At 41.4% G+C, this 20896-nt stretch overlaps 1 protein-coding gene across 3 annotated transcripts in view; it reads left to right on the forward strand.

Annotated features, from left to right (window-relative positions):
• Positions 1-9662: 9662 nt before the first annotated feature.
• Positions 9663-20896, forward strand: part of STIM2 (stromal interaction molecule 2) — a 182436-nt gene continuing 171202 nt past the window's right edge. For 2 of the 3 annotated variants that reach the window (XM_061419858.1, XM_061419860.1), the window contains exon 1: positions 9725-10267. In XM_061419858.1, coding sequence (XP_061275842.1) covers positions 9847-10267 — 421 coding nt within the window. In that variant the 5' untranslated portion in view covers positions 9725-9846. Of the gene's footprint in view, positions 10268-20896 lie in introns of all 3 variants that reach the window. The other variant, XM_061419859.1, reaches the window with a different exon arrangement.

Raw genomic sequence — 20896 nt, forward strand, 5'->3', positions numbered from 1 at the left:
ACTGAAGTGACTTAGCAGCAGCAGCAACACACTTACAGATGCAACTATTGGTTGGATCTGAAGGAGAGTGACATTTTCATTATTTTTAAAGCCAGCTCATGTCTGTTACTATGCTAATTGTTGTCTGTTGTTTAGTCGTGTCTGAATCTTTGCGACCTCGTGACTGCAGCCTGCCAGTTTCCTCTGTCCATGGGATTCTCCAGGCAAAAACACTGGAGTGGGTTGCCATTTCCTTCTCCAGGGGATCTTCCCAACCCAGGGATTGAACCTGTGTCTCCTGCATTGGCAGGAGGTTTCTTTGCCACTGAGCCACCAAGGAAACCTGGACTATGTTAGTAGTACGGGTGTGTGTGTGTGTGTGTGTGTGTGTGTGTGTGTGTGTGTGTTTAAGGGATCGTACTTAAGTCAGTATTGTTTGCCGAACTGTATTTTCTGTTACCCGACAATATTTGATAGCCTACTATATGCCAGTTACTGTATCAGATACCGGACTTATTTAAACTTCAAGATAGTATCACAACCTAGATTTATTATTTTCACAGTCACTGCTCTGGGTTGAACTGTGTCCTCCTCCTAGTCCATATGGTGAAGTCCTAACGCCCGGTACCTCAGAATGTGATGTTATTTGGAGATAAGTCTTTACAGAGGTCATCAGGTTAAAGTGAGGTTACTGGATGGGCTCTAATCCAGTATAACTGGTGTCCTTATAAAAGGGGGATATTTGGAGATAGACATGCACGGACAGAAGGCAACATGAAAAGACATGTAGAGAAAATGTCCCTCCACAATCAATGAGAGAGGACTGGCCAGATCTTTCTCTCACAGTCCTCAAAATGAACCAGCCCTACTGACGCCTTGGTTTTGGACTTCTAGAACTCTGAGAATTCTTTCCCAGAACTCATATTTCTGTTTTTTAAGCCAGTGTGGTACTTTGTTATAGTAGCCCAAGTAAACAAATACAGAAATGTATTTATTTTCTCAATGACAATCAGAGTAGTTTCAAAGACTTTTTCTTTTATTGTGAAATATACTCCTTGGCATTTCAAACTTTGGGTGAGTGGTGCAAGAATATAAACCTCATTTGCTGAATTTTCTTTATAAGCTCACTTTGGACCATTTGGCCATTAATTTAACAAAGTCTTTGCAGTTATTTAGTACTTATTTCATACAGCTTCTAAGGGCAGTACAGTCTATAAATGAGTTCCTTGCTGCAATAAGTAATTTTTCTTTGATTTGTACCTGTTTAATGCACATACACAAAAAAGACAGGATGGATGTATTTTGGTCAAGTGTGTGTGGATAATCTCACGGTTTTATAGTCAACCCATGTGCTGATGACCACTAAAGGTAGGTCTCTGAACTCCAGGTCTGTATATCCAACTACTCTTTGGTGTTTCTATTGAGATACCTAGTAGCATCTCAAATTGAACCGATCCAAAACTGAGCTCCTTATCTTTTCCAACACATACCATCTGATCTTCAAATAGTCTTCGCCATCTTGGTTGATGACAACTCTACTCTTCTCATTGCTTAAGGCAGAAATGTCGGTGTCAATGTCAATGTCAAAGATAACTTTGACTTTGTTGTCACACATTTTTTTCAGTTGGTTCAATAATGCCAGCTGATTCTACTTTCAAAATGTACCAATAATTTCACCATTTTTACCACCACGTCTGCCTCTGTCTTGGCCCAAACTGCCATCACATCTTGTCTGGGCTGTTGGAGGAGACTCCAAACTATTGTTCCTGCTCTTGCCATGAAGCAACTGGCATGATCCTATAAAAGTGTATGTTGGATCTCATCATGCTATTCAAAACCTTCCACTCATTTCTGAACTCATTCACAGGGAAAAGCTAAAATTCTTACTATGACCAGAGAGACCCTGCATTTTCTGGCTCCTATTACTTCTCTTACATCTTCTACTATTCTCTTCCTATGTCTACTCTACCACACTTGTGTGTGCATGCATGCATGCTCAGTCATGTCCAATTCTTTTCAGTTGTATGGACTGTAGCCTGCCAGACTCATCTGTCCATGGGATTTCCCAGGCAAGAATACTGGAGTGGGTTGCCACTTTCTTCTGAGGATCTTCCCAACACGGGGATTGCATTTGTGTCTCCTGTGTCTCCTGCATTAGCAGGTGGATCCTTTGCCACTGAGCCACCTGGGAAGCCCACTCTACCACAGTTATGTCCTTGTTATTCCTGGAACAAGCCACACGTATCGTTTTCCCTCAAACTGTCCTGCTTCAGGATCCTCTCTCCCCAGATATCTGTGTGGTTATTTCACCTTGTTTGAGACGTCACTCAAAAATCTTTCACTTTTTCCCCCCATCTTTATTACTTATTAGCATCTAACACTGGACATGTCCTTATTTATCTCACATATTGTCAGCTTCCCCAGCTAGAACATACTTCCCACGAGGTGTGTTTTTCTTTTCCTCTTACATTTCAAGGACTCAATAAAGTTTGGACAAACAGCACTAATTTGTCCTGTTTAGAGAGATAACACTGAACTCTCATTTTCTTCCTTCTGGATTTGCAATAATGCTATGAGAACGTGTTCCTTCATAATCTGAACCTCCACGTCTCAGGCTGTTTTCATTCTTTTCCATGTCAGGCGGCTTGTTCCCAAACTCTGCTTTTATCATTCCACTCACCTGATTGCAAACACATTCTGGAACACCTTTGTGTAAACATTAAAACATTCAGACAAATGCCTAATTTTCCAGTTCCTGGCAGTTGTATTATGTAAAGTATGAGATCATTCATAAACTCACTTGATATTAATTTTTGGGGGGAAGAACGTTAAAAACAAATTGTTTTCTTGGAAGTTTTAGCCACACCAGATAATGTAGAACCAGCATTTAATGATGGCAGATATTATTAAACAGTTAACAAAGCATGAATAAATGAATGAAAAATCTATTTTTTATTGCTGCTATGTGGCTGTGAGCTCCTTCAGTCCTGGACCTAAGGATTATTTTATTCATCTTTGATTCTATCACCTAATTTATCATCTAACGCCTAAAATAAATTGAGTGTTTGATGCATGAATCATGAAGGGCTTCTGTTAGTTCATATTGCCTTTTAAGCCTTGGTCCTCCTATGTTTCTGCCATTACTATTATGTCTAATCCAGGTTATGTGCCTCCTTGAGTTTGCTTGGCTAAAGTGTTCTGTTTGATGCTATGCTTACCATCCAGTAACATGACTCCACTATAGAGCACTCTTCTAGGTTGCAAAAGGGATGTTTCAGTCTTCCTTGGAAGGAGGCTTGTTGAAATCTGTGGCTGCCTTGGTGATAGTGGCCAAGATACTCTGATGCTCTGCTTGCTCAGGTTCCTCATGTTGCTTTTGGACATGACTTAGTAACATTTTACTTAATACCTTGAAAACCCAGCCTTTTTTCCTGGAACTTCTCTGTTGCTACAGTGGTGGTAGGCACTGCTGGAAGCTGCAGGCTGCGGGTGGACAGCTGGGGAGTGCTCTTGGCTCTCATTCACTTGCAAGCTCAGCTCATGCATGGATAATGCCACTGCTGTTCAGAGTCTCACTTCCCTAGAGCTGCCTGGGGAGGCAGGAGGCATGATTCAGAAATACGGGGTAGTCCACAGCTCCTGCAGTAACCTGTGCCCAAAGGGAGCTCCATTGTTCTCTCTTCCTCTGTTCCAAAACAGTGTAGTTTCCCAGGTCTGCCATGGAGAAATCACATGAGACTGAGCAGCCAGACCTCTTTGTGGCCATCTCAGTTCATCACCTTGGTTATCTTTCTTTTTTTTTTTTTTAACCTCCTTGCCTGCCTCATTTCCCCTTTCCCTTCACTCTTGCTTTCCTGGGGTTGTACTCCCTAAGGAATTGTCATACAAGCCCTTACCTCAGGTTCTGTTTTCTAGACAACCAGGATTCAAATATCACCATTGAACATCTCCTCAAGCATAGGCCTTGTAAAGATTTTTATGTGTTTACTTTTGTGGTATGTGCTCTCATATATGTTTCTTGTGTTCTTTCTTTCCATGTTCCTCTTTTGCACAATTCAAGTGAAAACAAGTTCTTATCCTTAACACCCTTAAGGGCTTAGATCACCCTTAAGGGCTTAGATCACTGACTGGTAGTGGTCCGTGGCTTGTTAGGAACCAGGCTGCACAATAGGAGGTAAGTAGCAGCAAGTGAGCAAGCTTCATCTGTATTACAGCTGCACCCCATCACTCTCATTCCTGCCTGAACTCCTCCTTTTAGATCAACAGTGGCATTGGATTCTTGGAGGAGCACAATGAATGTAATGTGCTTGAGTCATCCCCAACCATCCTCCCACCCTGGTTTGAGGAAAAACTGTCTTCCTCAAAACAGGTCTCTGGTGCCAAAAAAGTTGGGGACCACTGGCCTAGATAATAACAGCTAATTATGCACCAGGCACCTTTACGACCATTTTTATCTCTCAACAGCTCTGTCTAGGTACTAGCATTATGACTTTTTTTTTTTTTTTAACAAAAGAGGAAACTGAGATTAAGGTGTTTAGTGACTTGGTCAAAGACGCACAGTTAGTAAATGGCTATGTGAACTCCAGAATTCATATTCTTAAAGACCTCATAGCTCAAAGAAGCCTCCAGTAAGGACCTGGCTTTCCTGGAACCAAGATAAAGGAGCTTCTCTCTTTACAAAGAGTTTAGATTCCAAATGGCTATACTTATGGCCATGGCTTTAATTCATTCAAACTTAACACGAAGGGGTTTACATTTCCAGTCTCCAGATGAATTTCCCACAAAAGGAAAGGGAGATGGGCAACCCTTTTAAAAGATGTCTACTTTTCTCATCTTTGCTCATATATGTCCTATGGCATCTCTTTCTTTTTTTCTGGCCACTCCATGTGGCAAGCAGGATCTTAGTTCCCCAACCAGGGATTGAACCCATGCCCTCTGCAGTAAGAGCAAGGAGTCAACCACTGGACCACCAGGGAAATACAATAGTGTCTCTTTCTAAAGGAGACATGTTTTCTATACTTTGAAATTGAGGGTAGGTAATTCCCTCCTAGATAATCTCTTCAAGTGTGAAGAGGAACTGTTTAGCAGCTTTGTGCCCACAGATATTTTGAACATTTGATTAGTGCTTTGAGCCTATGGAACCACATTTTGCCCAAAACACAAATTTTACCATCTTAAACTTTAGTTCTAGAACCAATACTTGGTCTTAACTAACTCCAGATTAGGTTAGTAAGCATCTGACTTGGAAGCTTATCTCTTGGATTATACTCCAAGGTTTTTCCATTCCATCAATCACTTTCCCAGTCTCCTACTGTCAAGAGCATAGGCATATCATGTTTTACCTGTTGCCTGATTTGCTTTTCACCTTCAGAATTGTCAGTACTATCCAAGGAGTCATCTGTGTGCAAATGAAGCAATTCTCATTCTCATCAGTTTCAATTGTAAATATCTCCTCTTTTATCTCCATCACAATTCTATTCCTCTTTTTTACAGGACCTATCAGCACTCCTACTGCTTTTGTATCAATCAGATACTATGTGATCATTATTATTCATGTAGCGCCTCAAATTAAGCAGTAGCAGAGCAAACATCTTTAATAAAAAATGACTCCAGAGCCCGCTGACTCCCAGGACTTTGGTGGGGAAAGATGACTTGCTTTTGCTCTAATTCAGTTCAGTTCAGTCGCTCAGTCCTGTCCGACTCCTTGCTACCCCACAAAAACTGCAGCGGGCCAGCCCTCCCTGTCCATCACCAACTCCCAGAGTTTACTCTTAAACTCATGTCAGTGATGCCATCCAACCATCTCATCCTCTGTCGTCCCTTTGCTCTGATGGGTGGCTTTTAAAAATGTTAATAAATTAACAGTTCTTAGTTTTTGATTTTTCTACTCTGGATGCTTGACATCTTTTAGGAGGCTTCCTTCTTCCACTCAAGGAGAAAGATGTAATAAGGTTACCACGTTCATTGAACTAGTTGAGTAATACTCCATGCCTTATTGGCTTATTGACTTTAGAAAGAAAGGATCTTGCTAACTAGTTACCTCCCTTTTTTATAGTGCTTTAATTTATTGATCAATTTGAAGCCCATGTTTATATGCGGAGGCGTCACTGATCAGATCCTGGGGCCATCACATAAGCAGTATCACTTTGGACATGTTTCCAAAGTTCTCAGGACATCGAGTCCCTTGCAAGCTAGTGTGGGGAGTCGGTGGGAAAACATAAAAAGAGTTGTTATGCAAAAGGGTTTCCACCAACGGAAACTCTTTGAATTTCTCTGAGGGGCTTAAACAGGATGAGCAAGTGAAGCAAGATCTCGTATGATGTTCAGTCAGTCCCCGATATTCCAGGGACAGGGAATAGAAGCTGAGAAATCCAGATCACAGGCGGACGGGATAAATTCCGTGCGTGGAATGAGTCGCAAGACTAAGCCCCGCTGGGTGAACCACAGGCTGGAGCGCCCCACTTCTCCACCTCCATCCCTGTTCTCGCTCCACGCCCACCCACAGCCCGCCAGCATCGGAACGTCATCGCCGGGCAGCCGGGTGCCGGGTCGCGCGGCCCAAGGCGTGGGAGCCGGAAGCCGAGCCATCAGGCGCGCGGCGTCCCGGAACCGCGGGAGCCTGAGAGCTCGAGCACCTGGGGAAAACCGGCAGGAGACAGCGGGCATGCGCGAGGCTGCCGGGCGGCGCAGGCGCGCTGGTGGCCTCGCGCGAGGGACTAGATCTGGTTCTCCGGGTTGGAGTGCTTGGGGGCGTCGTGGGTTGTCCTGGCTGCGGGGGAAGAAAGGGGAGAAAAAGGAGATGCGGTTGGAGCCGGACTCTTGAGACGGGCGGATTTGCTTCTGTGATGGGGAAGGGCCGAGTGGACGGATCCTAGTGTGCGTCTGTGCTGGACGCACACTACAGAGTTAGGGATTTATCGGAAGATGAAATCAAACTGTTCTGCAAAGGTGCGATGAGATTTTCCTAAGCCAGGAACACGCTCAGATTCACGCCCAGATCCTGGGGATAGTGCTCCTTCGGGGTGACTCTGTATCTGTGTGCCGGCACCGCGCGAAAGCTGACCTGTTATTTCAGTCTCTTGTCACCAACGACTGCAGGGCTGGCTTTATTACATTACTCCTCAGTTTCCCTACTGGAAACCTAAGACAGATAAAAGTTGTCTATAGGTCGCACAGCTGAAGTCATGGAGTTGCTTTTTCCACCAGGTTTGTCTCCAAAGCCCACCTGCTGCCTATTAGACGGTTGGAAGTCGTGAAGTGAAGTCGCTCAGTCGTGTCTTTGCGACCCCATGGACTGTAGCCTACCAGTTCATGGGATTTTCCAGGCAAGAGTCATGAATAGGTGATAATTAGACAAGAAAGACATTCTGTAAATAAGTGGTAAATCGTGAGGTTTGAACGTTAAAAGGTATAAATCAGGCTGTAGGAATAGGTAGGTGTCAGGGTAAAGGGGTCACAGTGGATTTTGAATAGAATTTGGCTGGAAGTAAGGAAAGGGAAAGCAGAAACTTGGAGGTGGAACCGGAAACCGGAAAAGAAAAGGAAAGAATTGCCTCAACTGAAACCTTGTGTTGGCTTGCAAATTATAGCATCTGTAATTCTAGAGATTCTTCCAAAGCAGTGGACTATCTCTTTTCTGTACCTAGATTTATGCTAGATGCATAGTGCTAACTATTCCTCTGTTCAGCCAGAAGATGCATTACGGCCACCCATTTAACAGTCGGAAACTTTGGTACCCATCACAAAAATAATAGGAGATGGAGGGTTTCTTGCTGAACTCTGACCTGCCTTAGAGAGGTCTCTTTAACGCTTGCAGGTTTTCTAACTCCGTAACTCTTTTGTGGCTCCAGTAAGAGGAATAAATAATCATAACTCCCAATCTAGTATCATCTCAGTGCCAACATCTATTTTTAAAGACAGGAAGAAGCCCATATCATCTTTGTTTAAAGAAGCTTGGAACCAGTGATTTGTTAATTTGTTCGTGGTTTCATACTGCTGTTATTGCTCTAACAGCTTGCTCTGCCCAATTTAACAACTGATTACTACCTTGTCTTAACCTCTCATTGTTTAATGGGTATAAATTTTATCTCCCAAGCAAGACTGTAAGATTCCCCAGGCAGGAACGGTGTTTTCTATCTTATATCTGAATACTGACTTTGACTTTGCCTTTCGTTCCCACTACTGAGCATACGCGAGGCACTCAGTTAATAATGAATGAAACGTTGCCTTCTGAAGAGCAGGAAACAAGCCTGTTATGTCTTTATATTTTGCTGGCCCTCTAGCAGAACTATCTCCTTTTGGAGGACATTCAGCAAGTATGTGACTTGACTGCTGTGCCTTTCAGCAGAGGAAATATAATCTCCCTGTTGCCCTATAAAGAATTGGCACCTAAACACCATGTTCCCAAGAAGTCTGTCAAGAAATCATTGTTGATAAATTGATTAGCCTCAGAGAAATTCTTAATTCCTTTCTGAAGTGTGCATCTGCTCTTCCACAGTGAAATTCATGGTCAGGCTGCCCAAGAAATTCTTTGGGAGACTGTGTAATTTGAGTATCTTCTTGATTGAGAAAATAAATAAACCAATAAAAACCCCAACCCAACAACGGAAACCCAATACCAAACAAGACCTTTGTGCTTAAGAACCTCATCTGCAAATCAAACAACTTCGTGCCGCTGGGGTGGGGGAAGGGTGCTGGGGGGGGGGAGAGTGGGGCGGGGATGCGGGGGAGAGAGTTGGGGGAGCTGGGAGGGAGAGAGTAGGGGGTCGGCGCGGGGAGAGAGTGCATGTGTGTGTGTGTCTCGTGCTTCATTTGAGGTAGCAGAAGCCAAGAAAAATCTGAAACACCGTTTTTCTGTTAGCCTATTCAACTGACAGCAAAGACTCCATGGGGTGGGGGTTAGGGAGGCGATGAGTTCAGGTAATGTTTGAGCACAGGAGAGTCAGAGGCTAGACCAAATCCTTTTCAATATTTACATCCAGTGGCGCTAAATCTGGCCCTTTCTCCCATTTATTAGCTGTGGAAATTGGGAACATTTCTGAGCCTTAGTTTCCTCTTTTGTAAAATGGGCATGAAAACGATACCACCATTTAAATTTTGTCCTCACAATGTGTAAATTTGTAAAGCGCTCAGGATAGTCCCTGGCACACTAGTACTTAGCAAGAGCTTTAAGTAAGTAAAAGGCGATGACCTCGACTTCCACACTGCTAGCCTCCTGTAAACCCCATCTGTACCAAAATACTGGAGCCGCCGCAGTTTCGGATTACAAGGTTTTCTGACCCATGCAATTATTTGTCTGCTGTCTGCTCGGCTAAAACTCGCTCAAACGATTTGGGATGTTGGTACTCTCCTCCTCGCCTCCATGGTTCCCGCTCCCAGTTCCTTGCCGTCTCAATCGCGGTGGGGGCGTGAACGGGGGAGGAGGACATGCCGGTCTTCCTCCCCACCCCCAATCTTCGCGGCTCTGCGAAAGCCTTGGAAACCACTCCGCGGCCCTCTTCCTCCCTGGAACGCCCGAGGGGCGGGGCTCGGGGGCCGCGCAGGCCCAGTGCAGCCGCTCCGCGCCTGCGCAGCGGAGCAGCTGAAGGAGGCGGGGGATTGGTATCCGAGCGAATGTGTGAGGGGAGGAGGCGTCCGGGCCGAGCGTGGTACTACGACGGGCGCGGGCCGGAGGGGGCGGGGGGATGCGCCGCGGCGGTGGCGGCGGCGGCGGCGGCGGCGCGGGCGCCGGGACTGGTGTTTGGAGGCGCCAGAGCAGCGGATCCCGGTCTCGCTGCCGCAGCAGCGCGGGTGTCGCGCGCGGCCTGAAGACGCCGTACCTTTTTGCTCCTCACCTTTTTTTTTTTTTTTTTTAAATAACCGGAACCAATGAACGCAGCCGGGACCCAAGCTCCAGAGGCCGCCGGTGCCGACGGGACCAGACTGGCGCCCGGCAGGAGCTCGCGTCTGGGGTGGCGGGGGCGGCCCGAGGAATCACAGGCGGCGGCGGCGCCTCTCGAAGCGGGCGAGTGGCCGGCGGCCGGGGCGCTGCCGCGCTTTCCCCCCGCTCCTCCTCCTTCTCGTCCTCATCCCGCCACGACGTCTGGTCCGGCCTCGGGCTGGCTGCTGCTGCGGCGGCTCTGGGCTCCGCTGCTGTTGCTCGGGCTGCTGCTGGCCGGCGCGGCGGACGGATGCGAGCTGGTGCCCAGACACCTCCCCGGACGGCGGGCGGCGGGCTCTGCTGCGGCGGCCGCCTCCCCTGCCCCTGCCGCGGCGGCGGCGGCGGGCGACAGCTCGGTGCTCATGACAGGTGAGGGCCCGGAGGGCGGCGGGCGGGGCTCTGCCTGGCACTGCGGGACCCCCATCTTCAGGAGGGGCCCGCGCCGCTCCCCGACGCCTGCAGTTCGACGGCCCGGGTCAGTGTGTGATGCCCGGACGCCAGCGCCCTGGTCGCTGCTGGGTCGCAGTCTCCTGCACTCCGGATGCCTTCCCTCTCCCCCCTGACACCCCGCCCTCGCCAGAGCCTCCCGACGGCATTCGCTTCCCCGCCCTTAAGTCTGCTCCCCGGTGTTCCACGCTGAGCAATGCAGTGGTTTCTCTTCCGTGCTGCAGAAAGAGCCAGCAGGGTCTGCAGGGTACTGGGCTGATTCTTTTTTTTTTTTTTTTTTGAAGCTGCTAGAAGTAGTCAGCAACAGCAATGCGGTATGGAGTTCGCCTCTGGTGCTGCTTTTGCAAAGGCAGCTGGCAGCGAGTCTCACCGGTTCAAAGCCCCGCTGAGCAAAATGTCCCAGGGGAGACTGCTAGAGCGGATTCTTTGAGAGCCATAATACCTAGTGGTATTAGTGGTTCCTTGTTAGTAGGGCAAACCTCTAGTCTAATGTGGATTTCTTTTCTTTTTTTTTTTCTTTTTGAGTGGGAGGAAGACCCTTTTGAAGGATGGATAGATAGTATTTGCTGGTGGGATCTTAACAGTGCAAAGAGTGCAGAAAGCTCAGCAGCTAACCAGCAAGATACCGAAAATTTACCAGTGCAGGATATTCGGTGCTTGTATTTGAGCAGCATAGTCCTTACAGACTGCAATAGCACCTTTTAGAAATATGGAACGTTCTTGAAATTTGCGAACATATATGGTGAGGTGAGGTACAAAATTAAATCCTTTAAAGCTTTCCTTTTTCGTGTGCTACTGATAGGTTGTGGTTTAAGTAATGATATAAGGATCTTGAAATGCTTTCTTTTGGAAAAGTAATGGCGTTAAAGTGAGCTTTTTTTTGTGTGTGTGAACTTTATTTTTAAAAGTAATTTGTAGGTTTTATATATAATTGCAGGACTAAAAAGGAAACAGTCAAGTGTAACAATATGACCCATCATTAATTTAACCAAAGAGATAGTCGAACAGGCGTTTGAAAGTTACTAACAGCTGCTGTGAGTGGTGCTCAGGAGGTAGAGTTCAGAGCAAAGCAGCTATTCTCTGGGTTCTATGACAGGATGTTTACTATTCTAAAGAGGAGGGTGTTGGTAAACTTTCCAAGCTCTTTGGAAGTTTTATGAAACATAATGATCGGAATATTTAACTTGCTTTCCCTAAAGCTTATCAGGCCCTTTAAATGGAACTTGAAACATTAGATCTCCATGGTTTGATAAAAAGATTACAGAATGGTCAGTATTAGGAGTGTAATAGAGTTTGAGTGAGAGAATAGATTGGATACTTTTATGCTTGAATAGTCTTAGTAATTATTAAGAAGGTAGCAAGATAAAACTAGAATGTGGAGTGTTAATGCCTTATGCAGGAAGGGAGGGGGTGAAACTCCTTGGGTTTCTAGAAGCTATAGGAGTGTGACTCTTAGTTTCTTGAGTAGAAAAGTTTGTTTAATAAATAATTGACTACTGTTTTATCAATATGTAGTTGGTAGAAAGGCATATGATTGAGAAAATTTAGAATTAACCGCTAATGTTGTGTGTCATGTAGATTACATCAGGAAAATTACTTAAGATGGGATTTTATTTTAATAAGCAGTTAATAATCCTTCCTTTTGAAGACTTAAGTTCCTCTGAGTTATTTATGGCATTGTGAAAAAGGCAAGGTGATTTGTGCTGGATGAAAAGTATGATATATCACATAAAATGAGTTTGAGTGGTAGTGCTTTAAGTTTACTAAAATAATATTAACCCTGAAATTTGTTTTTAATATCCTTTCCCTTTGTTAGAATATTAGTTTTGAAAAGTTGGACATTTCTGTTTAAACTTTAAGATAATCAAACTACACAATGCACAAGTTAAATTGTCATTTTAATAAGTATGTAAATACAGTCAACAGAACTGGTAGCTGGGAAAAGGTAAATTGAAAGTCCACAAGAAGGTTAGAGAATATTGAAAATTTCACTGGTTTATATGGTCTGTATGGGGCTCCTTCCTATTCTTCTGATTGTATGAATAGTGCTGTATTTTATGGTTTCCGTTTGTAAATGTTGTGCTAAACTCAGAACATAATTATTGCTATTGTACACTTCAGGAAGTAGAACCATAGACTGAACCAAAAAAATACAGCATTATCATAATCTAGTCAGTGTTAATGGATAGAAATGGAGTAGAGAGTTTCAGTAGTAAAACTAAGTTTTATGTAACTTTTGAAAAGTGGAAAATTCTTGTAAGAATTTGGAGACAGTTGTTCTGTCTGACTCTGTATGAATGATGTCATGTAACCGTGAATTCTTAGTAGATCTGAAAATGACAATCAGAGTCACTATCTTCTTTTCCTCTTCAGATTAGTATTTTAAATACTTAGCTTTAGCAACACCATGAGTTTTTCTCTTACTAATAAAATCTAGAGAGCGTTCTATTCCACTGAAGTTTTCCTCTCAAGAGTTTTACTTTAGAGGTTTAGTGTATTTTGAGAATAAATTGCCTTTCAATCATCTATTGCATGCTGAGTTTTGAGTAAGCAGGTGTTCTTTTAAAGAGACTGTGTGTGCACGTGTGCTCAGTTGCTTCAGTGGTGTCTGACTCTTTGCAACCCTGTAGACTGTAGCCCACCAGGCTCTGCTGTCCATGGAATTTTCCAAGCAAAAGTACTGGAATAGGTTGCCATGTCCTCCTCCAGAGGATCTTCCCGACCCAGGGATCGAACCCCCATCTCCTGCTTTGCAGGCGGATTCTTTACTGCTGAGCCACTGGGGAAGCCCTTGAAAGAGAGAGACTATGTCAAATCATCAGGATAAACAGACCCATTGTCGTAAGAATATTGATTTTTCTTTTCTTTTCTTTTTTTATATTACTGTTTTAGGATTTAGTGTGTGCAAATTTTTGATAAGATGAAACCATTAAATGTTTACAATGCTTTGTACAAAGCATTGTAAACATTTAATGGTTATGTATATAAGATTTTAATAATAATTTTAACTTAATAACTGGATGTATACTTAGGGTTCTTTGAAAGCAATTTTGAAATTTAAAGCAATTTAGGGATGCACTTGTTGATTATAATCTAAAGCAGTGCTTGAATAATTTAAAATATCATGTTTTTTTCTCTTTTGCCTAACAGATTCACAGTCAATGACTTGATCTCAATCAAGTCTGAGTGATGGATCTCATCCAGATATGGTCTCTGAGGAACAGTTTATGAAAGGGCATTGACAGAGGGCATATACATATATATATACACATATATGTATGTTTGTGTGTGCATAATGTACATACATAAACATACTGCATGTATATAGAACACAATTATTCTGGCAAAATATGCAGAACAATTGAAATATTAGAACATTTTCAGAGTCTTTTAAAACAAATTTTATCTTAAAAAAATTTGCTTCTATCATTATTTTATGAATTAATGTAACCCTTTTTAGTGTTTATATAAAGGTTTTAACTGTAATACTTTTCACTAGTTTGGCATACTAGTAAAAATATAAAATTCATATTTTTAAACACGTCTTTTGGAAGTATTAACATTTCATTGAAAATGTAAAGTGTTCTTTTTTTGAAAGTATAATACCATTTAGAAGAGCTACCACTACTTTCTAGTGTTAAACGTATCTGTATTGTAGGGCTTGCACTTAGATGAAAATACCTCACATGAGCATGATTGTCTTTGGGAAAACATTAAACTTCACTTTTTTCACCTTGCCTCCCTAACATTTACCCCAGCAAATGCTGTCACTTTTTTGAAAATTAGCAGTTGGCTTGAGTGTAGTGTGTGTATATATATATATATTACTCTGAGTAATATTTTGTGAATTTACACGTGTCAGTGGTTTCATTGTGACAGTAGTTAAATTCATAGTGTAGCTCACATAGTAATAGAAAGTGTTTTTACTCCTTTCGTGAAGTTACTCTTTTTGGATTTAGGATTTCATGAAACCACCTTTTGATGGCTAGCTCTTCTGCTGTATCCTTTTTTTCCTTTCCCATGGTTAACATTTACCAATCCCTTTCTTTACTAGTCTTTGGCCATAGCTCTAGGTTGTTTTTTTCTTTTCCCTGATTGCAGAATTAAAGAATATACTCATATCCCTTTGATCTAGTGTATTCTGACCATTTAAGAATTGGTAGTAATATCATTGATCTGGAAACACTGCATCCCTTGGTGCTCTTTGAGAATACTGTGGCAGAACTGATTGGTCTCTGTTGGGAATCCCCTGGTACAGGAAAAACTCCAAGGGCCAGCTGGAATAGTTCAGGATTTAGCTTAATTTTAACAGTAGGAGGATCCACACAGAAATTGTTTAATTTGCTAAAGGCTTGCTTTGTGACTGGATACATGCTGATATTTTTAGATTAATTAAGACTTTGGAGTAACTATATCAAGCATTTTAGATATTGCCCTGCTCATTGATAATAATGCAGCATGAAACACTTTGTGTATATGGTAGCTAAAGTATGAACTCATTAAGCTAATGTTAAAATTAACAACTAATAATATGATTAGCTGATTAGCAAGCCATTTTTGATTTTTGCCAGAATTTGGACCTTACCTGATTAAGACCTACCTAGGAGATTACTTCGGAATTGATCAGATTTCATCAACCAAGCAAGTATCAAGCATATGCAGAATACCACAGGGTCGCTAAGTCGTGCCCAATTCTTTTGCAGCTCCATGGACTGTAGCCCTCCAGGCTCCTCTATTAATGGCATTTCCCAGGCAAGAATACTGGAGTGGATTGCTATTTCCTTCTCCAGGGAATCTTCCTGACGGAGGAATTGAACCTGCGTCTCCTGAATTGGCATGTGGATTCTTTACCACTGAGCCACCAGGGAAGCCCACCAGGTAGTAGGAATGGGAAAAAATAGAAAAGAGAGTAAGACGTGGGTTTGCGCATTGGGAATAATACTATTATTTGGTGGTCAGTATTTTGCTGAGTGCTTTATGTATATCACTGTTTTTGATTGTGAAATTAATTCTGTTAGGTAATTGCTTTCTTCAAATAAAAGATGAGAAAATTGAAGCAGGATGATCTTAAGTAAGTAACTTGTCCAAAATCCCAGTAAGTAGCAGAGTTAGACATTGATGTGGGTTTCTCTGACTCCAGAGCTTTGTTTCTTAACTGATATGTTGTATGCATCATTATATACTCAAGTAGACATAATAATAGACTGTGATTAACTGTAACAGAACCCACTCCAGTGTTCTTTCCTGGAGAATCCCAGGGATCGGGAAGCCTGGTGGGCTGCTGTCTATGGGGTCACACAGAGTCGGACACGACTGAAGCGACTTAGCAGCAGCAGTAGCAGCAACTGTAACAGACTTCAAAATGTTGGAGAAAGTAAGGCTACTGGAGACTGTGCCTTGGAGCAGGGTTAGATTTGAGCTTGACCTTGATGTATTATAGATAGGACTTCTTGTGGAGATGAGTGAAAAGGCTTTCAAGAGGGAGGTGTATACAAGAATAACTAATAAGTGAAATAGTTTTCTTTAATGTTTAAGCATGACTCAGACAGTAAAGAATCTGCCTGTGATGCTGGAGACCCAGTCCTGGGTGGGGAAGATCCCATGGAGGAGGAAATGGCAACCTATTCCAGTATTCTTGCCTGAAAAATCCCATGGACAGAGGAGCCTGGTGGGCTACAGTCCATGGGATCGCAGAGTCAGACGCGAATGAGTGACTAAAACTGATAGGGTGTGGGTAGAATAGTAGAAATGCTGGGAGAAAGAAGGTTTGCCAAATTACCAAGGACTTTAATATTCCCTTATGTCAGGACTTCCCTGATAACTCAGTTGGTAAAGAATCCCCCTGCAGTGCAAGAGATAGCAGTTTAATTCCTGGGTTGGGAAGATCCACTGGAGAAGGAAAAGGCTACCCATTCCAGTATTCTTGGGCTTCCCTTGGTAAAAAACTCACCTGCAATACAGGAGACTGGGTTTGATCCCTGGGTTGGGAAAATCCCCTGGAGAACAGAAAGGCTACCCACTCCAGTATTCTGGCCTAGAGAATTCCATGGACGGTATAGTCCGTGGGGTCACAAAGAGTTGGACACAACTGAGCAACTTTCACTTAATATTCTCTAGTTTATTCCCTGGCTACTGAAATGTCAAGTCATCTAAAACTGGGGTATGCAGCCATGTACCTGGGGAGTATGGAAAGCTGCAGGGAAGTTTTGATACATTTTCTTGGTATATTCATTTTACTAATATTTTGAAAACAAACATTGAATATTTAATAGTAATTTAAAACATTTAACAATACTAAACGTGTAGGTTATGGAAAAAATAGGTTTATTATAAATTTTGAGGTTGAACAAAAGGCTTAAAAATGTATCTTGAACTTTCAGAATGTTTTGTTCATGAACTGAGTTCTAAATCTATCATCTTGTCAGGGGTTGAGAAGCTCTGTGGTTTTTAAACATGGAAGTGAGATGACCTCAGTGTTTGAAAAGCTAAATATGGGTGGATGGAAGTGGGGAGATAAGAGAGATAAAGAGGCCAATTAGTAAGCTATATAGAAGTGGAGGTCTTGAGAGTTTAAATGATGCAGTGGCTATGAAAATGTTTAAAGGAAATTTTATAAAATTTAATGTTAGATTAGAAAGGAATCTATTTATAGGAGGTCTGAGAAATAAGTTACCTTTAATCTTTTAACTCCTAGAGCTTGTAGAATGATTTAAATTGGTACAAGTCCTTGAAAGTTGGGCAAGAAGAAACACTTGGTTGTAGAGGGTCTTCTTTATTTCAAATATGCCTTTATTTTTGTATATGATTGGACTTATGTGTTGATTTCCTAAGTATTTATATGAAACTTTTTAGTATTCTGTATTTAGAAATGAATGTCTGTTCCTTAACAAAGGATATAGATTGAACTAACATTACAATGCTTCAGAGTTGGACCTACCCCCCACCCCCCCACGCCACCCTTCTTTGAATGAATAACAGTGCCTCAGAGTGCTGACATATTGTTTCAGAATTAATTTTTGAGTTTCATTGTGTGAATTACACATTTGATCACATGCCAAATCTAAATGATTTGTTTTTTTTCTGTATTCTTCCAGATCTTTATATTAGTAGGTATTAGCTATTCAATCCTTCTTGACACTTGCTAATCCTACCTTCAGCAACTATTCTTGACTGGTTTTACTGTTGCAGATTTAAGGGTGGTTCTCTCCTAAGCCTGAGTGCCCAGTCCTGTGTTCCTCTGGTCTAGCTGAACATTTCCTCCTCAGAGAACTTCATTACTAGGAAAGTTCTAAATTGGGGGTGGGGAACCCCAAGCCAATGATTGATTTGACTTTTGACTTTATTTCATTTGGCCCTTGAGGTGATACTGCACAGTTATCATAGTTGCAGTCCTGAGAGTAATTTCCTTTTCTGCTAGGCTTCATCAACCATCTGGTCGAAATGAAACAACTTTTAGGATTAAGACTAAGATTAGTTGTAGAACAGTGCCTTTTCAGTGTTTTCTTAAGATAGTGGCAACTTCCCCACCCCAGGACCAGGGAGCTAGAGTATGACAAAGAGAGTTTACTTGGACTGATTCATTTCAAAACCAAGTGCCTGTATCTGTCCCAGTATTTCTTTCTAATGAATTTGTGTTGTTGTGTTCTTCTGGATCTTAGCTTCTGTAATTTGCAATTTACTTTTTTCCTCTAGTCATTTTCACTTTCTGTACCTCTCTTTGATTTCCCTAAATGTGACATTATATGGAACTGAAAATGTTGAAGACATTTTACAGAATTAAATAAAATTAAAATTTAAAACTATTTGAATTGACTATCTTATGTTTAATTAAAAAATACTGAGAAACCTCATCACAAACCCCACATTAATAAAGATGATTCATAATTGTTTTTTAAGCGATTCTCAATAATTGAAAAGGTTTTTAAATCCTGATTTGATTTTTTTCCCCTGCTATTCACAATGTACATGTTATTGCACTCATGTTTTCTTTACACTGTTGTTTTTCTTTCCTTTCAAAAATATACGATGTTGTGTAATAGATAATCTTAGTTCCCCTCCTTTTTTATTCCTCTTCTCCAGCAATAAATCTTTTAACTTTTCCATTCGTGACAAATACATTATTTTCCCCATGTTTTCTTGTTCTCTGTCATCTTCAGCTGTTTCTACTTTGTCACACAACTTCAGGCTATATTAATCCTTGATGTTTCCTCCTTCTGTGTTTCTGGGTCTAAATTAAAAAAAGAAAACAAAAGACTACTCAAAATCTTTGTCCAACTGTGGTATAGGTATGCTTTGCTGTTTCTTGGCTGCTGTGAATGTAGGATCCTAGATCCCTGATGAGCGATGGTACCCTCATGCCTTGGAAGCACGAGGTCTTAACCACTGGACTGCCAGGGAACTCCCCTCCTTTGCTGTTTCTTGAATTTGCTTTTTAAAATATACCTTGTGCTATGCATCCAGTGTTTGGTTCTAGTTCTGTCAAAATGGATTCTGAAAAAACCCATAGAGGCTAAAAATGAGAAAGTCAGATTTCAGTGAATGTGTGTGTTCACGTAAGTTTTGAACATTTTTAAGTGACTGTTTCGTGCCAGACATGATACAAAGAACTGGGGATATAAAATTTGACCATTTTTATTGTTGCAAAAACAATGTAAACTTGAAAATTGCCAAAGTGTTGCATAATTTTAAAAAAATGTTATAAATGTTATATCATTCTTTAAAATTGAGGTATAGATGTACAATAGTATATAAGTTTCAGGTGTACAGCACAGTGATTCACAATTTTTAAAGGTTATACTCCATTTATAGTTACTGTAAAATATTAACTATGTTCCCTTTGTATCCTTGTAGCTTATTTACTTTATGCCTAGTAGTGTGTACCTCTTAATTCCTCACCCCTTTCTTGCCCCTCCCCACTTCTGTCTCCCCATTGGTAACCATTACTTCTCTATATCTGTGAGTCTGCTGCTTTTTTTTTTTTTTGTAATATTCACTAGTTTGTTTTGTTTTTTAAAATTCCACAAATAAGTGATACCATACAGTATTTGTCTTTCTCTGTCTGACTTATTTCACTTAGCATAATACCCTCCAAGTGGCAAAATTTTGTTCTTTTTTGTGGCTGAGTAGTATTCCGGTATGTATGTATGTTTGTGTGTGTGTGTATACATGCCACATCTTCTTTATTCATTCATCTGTTGGTGGACACTTAAGTTGCTTCATATCTTGACAATTGTAAATAATGCTGCTGTGAACATTGGGGTGGATATATATTTGAATTAGTGGTTGTTTTTTTTTTTTTTTAATGTATATAGGTGTGAAATTCCTAGATCATATGGTAGTTCTAGTTTTAGTTTCTGAAAAATCTCCATACTGTTTTCTACAATACCCGCACCAGTGTGCATTCCCACCAACAGTGTAAGAGGGTTCCCTTTTCTCCACATCCTTGCCAGCATTTGTTATTTGTATTCTTTTTGATGATAGCCATTCTTAATAGATACCTCATTCATAATGAGGTGATATCTCATTATAGCTTTAATTTGCATTTCTCTGATGATTAATGATGTTGAGGATCTTGTCATATGCCCATTGGCCATCTGCCTGTCTTCTGAAAGAATGTCTATTCAGGTCTTCTGCCTGTTTTTTAATTGGGTTGTTTGCTTTCTTGATATTGAGTTTTATGAGCTGTTTATATTGGATGTTCACCCATTATTGGTCATAGCATTTGCAGATATTTTCTCTCATTTAGTAGGTTGTCTTTTTCTTTAGTTGATGGTTTCCTTTTCTGGGCAAAAGCTTTTAAGTTTAGTTTGGAACCATTTGATTATTTTTGGTTTTATTTCTTTTGCTTTAGAGGACAGAGCCAGAAATTATTGCTATAATTTATGACAAATTCTTCTAGGAATTTTATGATTCCTGGTCATACACTTTGATCTTTAATCTATTTTGAATTTATTTTGTATATGGTGTTAGGGAATGTTCCAATTTCAGTCTTTTCACTTGTAGCTGTCCAGTTTTCCTAGCACCACTTATTGTAGAGACTGTCTTTTCTCTCTTGCGTGTTCTTGCCTCCTTTGTTGTAGATTGACCATAAGTGTGTGGATTTATTTCTGGACTCCCAGTTCTGTTTAGTTGATCTGTGTGTCTGTTTTTAATGCCAGTACCATACTGTTTTGGTTACTATAGCTCTGTAGTATAATCTGAAGTCAGATTCCTCTAGCTCTGTTCTTTCTCAAGATTGTTTTGTCTGTTTGGGATCTTTTATATGTCCATACACATTTTAAAACTACTTGTTCTAATTCTGTGAAAAATGCCTTTGGTGTCTTGATAGAGATTGCAGTGAATTTGTAGATTGCCTTGGGTAGTACAGTCATTTTAATAGTATTAATTCATCTAATCTAATCCATGAACACAGTGTATCTTACCATTTATTTGTGTTGTCTTCAGTTTTCTTTCATCAGTCTCTCACAGTTTTTTGAGTACAATTCTTTTACTTCCACGGGTAGATTTCATCCTAGGTATTTTATTTTTTTGATGCTATTGTGAATGGGATTG

Source organism: Bos javanicus, chromosome 6 (assembly GCF_032452875.1).
Source record: "Bos javanicus breed banteng chromosome 6, ARS-OSU_banteng_1.0, whole genome shotgun sequence".
Lineage (NCBI taxonomy): Eukaryota > Metazoa > Chordata > Mammalia > Artiodactyla > Bovidae > Bos > Bos javanicus.